Raw genomic sequence first — 6219 nt, 5'->3', positions numbered from 1 at the left:
GAAATGGCAACACGGATATTAATATCAAAAGTAGAACTGTAGCGCCTGCCTCAAGGTTAGACCAGTTCAGGGTCATAAAAGTGACCTGTCCGTAGCACGAGAGAGATTTTTATTGCGTTTACTTCTAGTTTCTTTTTTTATATTATACCTATTGCCAGTGCAAATTCCTTTCGCTTCTGCGTTCTACATTAAAATAAGAATTTAGGGCAAAAAACTACAATCCACCAGGCATAGATCTCGAATAAGGTGAGGGTTTAATTTCGTATTTTGCCACGCTGACCGAATGCGGGTTGGCGATTTTACGTGTTTATAAGGATGTTGAACCTTCTTCGTCATTCAGGTTTTATCACGATGTTTCCCTTTACCTTTAAACCTTAGGAGGTGCGGCTAATAAACATTCACAAGTAAACGTACATACATAATTTAGATATTGATGTCATGCATGGGCAATAGTTAAAATAACTATACAATCTTTCTTCCATCACTAGGCATCAAAGCAATTTACAATTTGTTTTGATCATCGAGTATATAACCAGAAATAGAGACGAAATAAGGACCATATATTCCTGGTAGCACATTAGCTATACAGCTCTTAATATCAACTCCCGTTTGCACTGAAATATAGAAAGGCCAACTACCGACCTGTGTGTACGTCTCCGTATATTCAAAAAAATATTCTGTATTTATTGTAATAAAGATAATATCTCTGACAATGCCGTGCTGTTCTATTCGGTGGTCTGGGGAAAACAGCAAAACATCTAATTACAAAACAAACAGAATTAGGTTTCATCGGTAATTAAATATGTAACTTTGCAATTTTCGTCCATTATAGCAAAGCTCAAGTTTACTGGTCGATTTGTAGTGAAACAGTCGACGACACCCGTCAATTGTTTCGAATTCGGGCTAGCCAATCGGAGCGCAGTTGTCACAGCAATGATATGGCAGAATAGCACAGACCACATAAATACTAGCCAGAATAGTTTTCAAACAAATTAAATGACATTTCGTCTCTATTTCTGGTTATATACTCGATGGTTTTCATACATGAAATGGATCCATTTGTCCATTGACTTACAATTATATGGACGTCGGGTCCGCGCTAAAAAGTGTCCGCACTTTTAAGGCGCTAAAATCGTATACAGAGCGCGACACTCCGCTTTAGTCTTCATTTGTTCTACTGACAGCGCGATACTGCGATGACATTACAATTTAAATTTCGAATAGGTTGACTTGGGACATTTTTTTCGTGGTTTTTGTATTAGACCCGTCGTCCATTCATTTGTAAGTCAATGCATTTGTCCAATAAAAATAGTTGCATAAAAGCACATAATACCATTTCATTTCCTCGCAATCGAACAGCACTATGTGTTCAACATCGCTGTTCGAATTACAGCCGCCAGATGTGTTACATAGATCGTGTCTCATGTGTAAAACGTTAAAACGTAAAATACGATTTTTTTTAAATAATATAACGTGTCATTTCTCTTCATTGTGGCAATTAGGTAATCGCCAAAATGAAGAGAAATGACACGTTATTTTATTTTTATGCTATTTAGTGCTGTAAAAAACTGCAAAGTTGTTTGAAAAGTAATCTATACGATATACCTACTGACCAAATTATAATTAAGCTATGCATTCCGCGTGTATGTGAATGCATTGAAAGCGAGGTTTTGGAAACGCCATAAGTAATCGCCATATTTGTCAACGCGGTATTGACCTTTTTTTAAGATACCAAATGACAGTGTTAAGCGACAGTCTTGTCCATAGCAGATGCAGTGCCACTCTGAACTTTAAATCGCAAAGATCTAAGGGATACTGCCACTGCGCCAGTCATCCTGATTGAGACTTACGTTGACAAGTCCCATGGGCCTGTAATTTCACCAGCACCCTTACCCTTCAAAATCGAAACACAGTAAATGCTCACATTACTGCTTGGTGGCAGAAATAGGTAAGGTGGCAGTACTTCCCTGGACGAACTCTTTGACAACGAGCTCTACTGCTTTTAAAACTGAATTTACCCATCGTTTACAAAGTCTCAGTTGGTTATATTTTATTATTTGGCTATAGTTTAGTAACATTTTTTGTACAAGTACCTAACTGACTTACTTACTTTTCAATTATTGTTTCCGTAGATTTTTAGGACAAACAATTCCTAAAAATTATGAATTAACGACAAAGATAAAGTACGTCAGACTACTCCTCACTAGAATTCATGAATAAATCATCTCAGTCGTAGAAGGTTAAGTATGGTTACTCCTTAAGCTGACCAGCCGTCGACACAGTAGATCGGTGGGTTTATTTAGGTAGTTGTCATTCCCATGAGTTTTGCAATTTCCTCAAGCATTTTCTTTGCAAACTTAGGGTTGTATTCCAGAACTCTACTCAATACTCAAGTCAGGAATTGAGTATTGCAGTGAACACTGAAAATTATACTCAAGTCTGCTTAAATCCTGACTTGAGCATTGAGTAAAGTTCTGGAATGCGACTCTCAGTCACTGAACTTTCAAAATCAAAGTCAGGAATATCATGTAAACAACAATAATTGCTAAATTACTTTTTTTTTCAGTCACTAACAAACGCGTGGCTTCAACAATTTATTTTATTACTTTAATCATCGTAAAAGTTGTTAATTAGCTACTTAAAAACTTTGAATGTTTGAACAAGGCATGACTTTTTTTAACTCTTGCAATACTTACTCACAAACGTCAATGTCATTATCGCCTGATTCGCGGGAAGTTTTCTATTGTTATCATAATGTTAAAGTATAGTTGATTTATGATTGTATTCGTTGTTACTACTGTGTTAAATAACATAATTAAACCAAAAATGTTACAAATACCAGATCATGTTCGCCAAGTTTTAGTTACATTAGTTCCAGCGGCTGTAATTAACGAGATATCTTGCTTTAAATTTTACGATAACCACCCTCGCGATGTGAAAAAACTCGATGTTATTCTTTGTACATTACGAGGTGAATTGAAAGAATATTACAATCGGGAGCTTGTATGTTCTACAATTATCGAAGATTGTGGAAGCCCCTCAAATATAATCTTATACAGGAACTCGAAAGGTGACCTTTTTTACATAGTAGCAACAAGTAATAAATTATTCATATTTACTAGAAAAAATACTATTCAGCTAATAGAACAGGTGAACAATGTAGACACATACGAATTGGACGATTCGTCATGCAATGGGCAAGCATGTCTAAAAATTGTATACACTTACGACGCAGTGCCTTTATACTTTGATGAAAACTTTTTAACTCTAGATTATGGCTTGAGGTATTCTCACACAACCGATGAGTCGTTGCCCATATTAACTGAGCTTATGACAAAGTTGACAGAAGCAAAATATAGTCTAATCTGTAATGAAAAAGCTTACAATGAATTGTCAAATTTGAGACAGATTGCAGCCTATTATGTGTATCAGAAAAACATGCCCGATTTTCAAGATTCCCTTTTTGTAGATGAGAAGAATGTTATTCAGGTATGTATGTTTGTCCAGGGAAGTACTGCTACCTTTCCTATTTCTACTGCCGTGCGGTAATGTGAACATTATAGCGTTCCAGTTTTTAAGGGTTACGGTGCCTGTGAAATTACTGATACATGACGTGTGTCATCTCATCTCAAGGAGTGGCACTGCAACTTTTATGGACAGTGTCTATTACCACCAAATGCATGACTCATTCATTCTGTCACTTTGTATCATAAAACAAAACATTATATTTTTTAAACAATATAGCATTACATTTTGTACAAACAAGTCCTGTGCCTGGTAATATGCGATACTCATGGCCGTTGCAATGCCATTTAGGCTTTAAATTGCGAAGATTTGAGGGTCACTGCCAGTGCATCTATTGCCCTAAGTCAAAGTTGACTAGTCCCACATGCCACAAGTTTCACTAGCACCATTACTCTTCTAAAGTGCAACTCATTAATGATCACATTTCTACTTGGTGGCAGAAATAGATATGGATCACAAGGAGTTAAAAACTAGTAATTATTATAATAATATGTAATGATGGCACTTCATGTTTGGATGTTTTCAGGATGTTTGTATTTGCATATTTGATATATTTGACAAACAATCACCTTGTGTATATAATACCATGTGTTACAAAGTATTTACCTTGTTTACTTATTCGACAAATACAACAAACACCAAACTTGCGTTCTCAACGCACATCAAAGGAGCCCAATAGGCAACATGCAAGTGAACTGCCTATTATTATTAGGGTGGGTTAATTCGGGGCATATGTACCCCCTCATCACTGCAACCATCAGCTGAGCTTGCCTGGTATCGACAGATTTAATGTCCTCTGGTTGTGGAAGTGAACCGCCGACACACTATGGTCATTATAACTCCTTATTTGGCTCTTTCTGTAGACGGTTATATTTGTTAGTGTTTGCATATTTGTCTGTGTGTCAAATATTTTTCCAATTACAATAATTGGGTATTTGTTGTAGCGAATACAAATATCCACATCAAGAGCCACCATAAAAAATGTCAAACACAACAATATCAAATGAAACGGGCGGCCTTATTGCATACAAACAGTCTTTGCCCAAGACTTTTATAATGTTAAAATAATTTCAATATTAAATACATCCAAGTAGTTAAATAAAACTATACAGGGTGTCTATTAAGTTAACATCAAGCCAGAACAGGGATGTCAAAGAGGTCATGGCCTACAAAAAAGCCCATGGTACTATGGTAATATTCCTAACGGTTTTTTTCTAATTAAAGATTTTACACATATTACACATAATAATCTCACATAATAATTTTTGGAAATGCCTTACTCAAGTGAAGAATATGCTCTCATGCACTACATTTATGGCGAGTGTCGTGGAAACGGCAGTCAAGCTGCCAGGGTGTACAGAGAGTGGTATCAACATCTATGTCCTAACCGCCAGATCATCAAGTTTTTATAAACACGCATCGTGAATGAACACGTGGTGTATTTATTTCGGTGTATGAATTTAGCATAAATTTGTGGGTCGGCTTCACAGCTTCTCGAATGATTGGCCCACACAAACTACCTTCCAAAGTAACTGTTGCAGTGTACTTGCGTCATCAGCAAGACCACCGCCATAAGATACTAGGAGGTGAAGAACCAGAAGAACAATTAGTCTACCAGCACGATGGTGCTCCTTCGCACTTCGGTATAGCTACGGTATAGTACGAAGGCAACTGGACTTATTTAACTGGACTTAAATAGCGCCTTCGCAGCTCTCCGTGGGAACCCTCAAATGCGGGCCATGATTAGGCGGTGCAGACTGTGTATTAGGCCGTCATTTTGAACATTTATTGTGAAAAATGTATAAAAATGTAAATTGCAATTGTTATAAAAATAAAAATTTGATTTTCAAATATTTTATTCCTTAATTTGAAGTCAGAAACCACCGCCACGAGCGTCACTAACCATCTTAGACACCAAAATCACAAAAAATTGGGTTTTTCATACTTAGCAAATATCCCGTTTATTGCTGTAATGTTGACCTGTTTGATGAAATTTTGAATAATACCGTAATTAAAGTAGATAGGTACGTAATTTTTTTTTAGTAATTAGATGAATAAGTAGACAAGTTTTTACAATTAAGTGCAGATGCGGTGTCATACGTTTTAAATTTTTTTAACACACCCATTCAAGTAATTAAAAAAAATTGGTATTTTTTTTCATACTTCTTGATATTTTTAATACATTCAGTGAGGAATTTAATTTAACACTTAGCTCATTAAAAAACAGATTGATTTAAGATAATAAAAAGAAAAAGAAGAATACAAAAAGACAATTATGTTTGAGTACAGTTGCGTCCAAAGGTGTAAAAACGTAAAAATCGTAATGTGCATAAAATGTGCAAAAAAAACCGTTAGGAATATTACCATAGTACCATGGGCTTTTTTGCAGGCCACGACCTCCCTGACGTCCGTCCCCGTCCCGCTTGCCGTCGACTTAATAGACACCTTGTATATTTCACAATTATGTCACTATAGGTGTAATGTTATAAAATATTCATACACTTTAGTGTTTATTGATATTTATTGTTGATATGTTTTAATTTCTGCTTTTTTAGGACCAAAAGTCAATAAATATCAAAACTCTAAAACCATGGGTCAAAATGTGCAATAAGAAGATTGTTATAGTTGTTGAAGTTTTAAATACCAATGAAGTGTAAGTACTCAATTTTCAAGTGGAGAATAATAAAATAAGAC

At 35.7% G+C, this 6219-nt stretch overlaps 1 protein-coding gene across 1 annotated transcript in view; it reads left to right on the top strand.

The window, feature by feature from the left end:
• Positions 1-2725: 2725 nt before the first annotated feature.
• LOC113230895 overlaps positions 2726-6219 on the top strand; it is a 6856-nt gene continuing 3362 nt past the window's right edge. Inside the window, exons 1-2 of the mRNA XM_026465003.1 lie at positions 2726-3489; positions 6081-6178. Of these exons, the coding sequence (XP_026320788.1) occupies positions 2776-3489; positions 6081-6178 (812 nt within the window). The 5' untranslated portion in view covers positions 2726-2775. The remainder of the gene's footprint in view (positions 3490-6080; positions 6179-6219) is intronic.

Source organism: Hyposmocoma kahamanoa, unplaced genomic scaffold, assembly GCF_003589595.1.
Source record: "Hyposmocoma kahamanoa isolate Upper Pololo Valley unplaced genomic scaffold, ASM358959v1 64, whole genome shotgun sequence".
NCBI lineage: Eukaryota > Metazoa > Arthropoda > Insecta > Lepidoptera > Cosmopterigidae > Hyposmocoma > Hyposmocoma kahamanoa.
The sequence above is the reverse complement of the archived record's forward strand: the minus strand, read 5'-3'. Positions and strand labels throughout refer to the sequence as shown.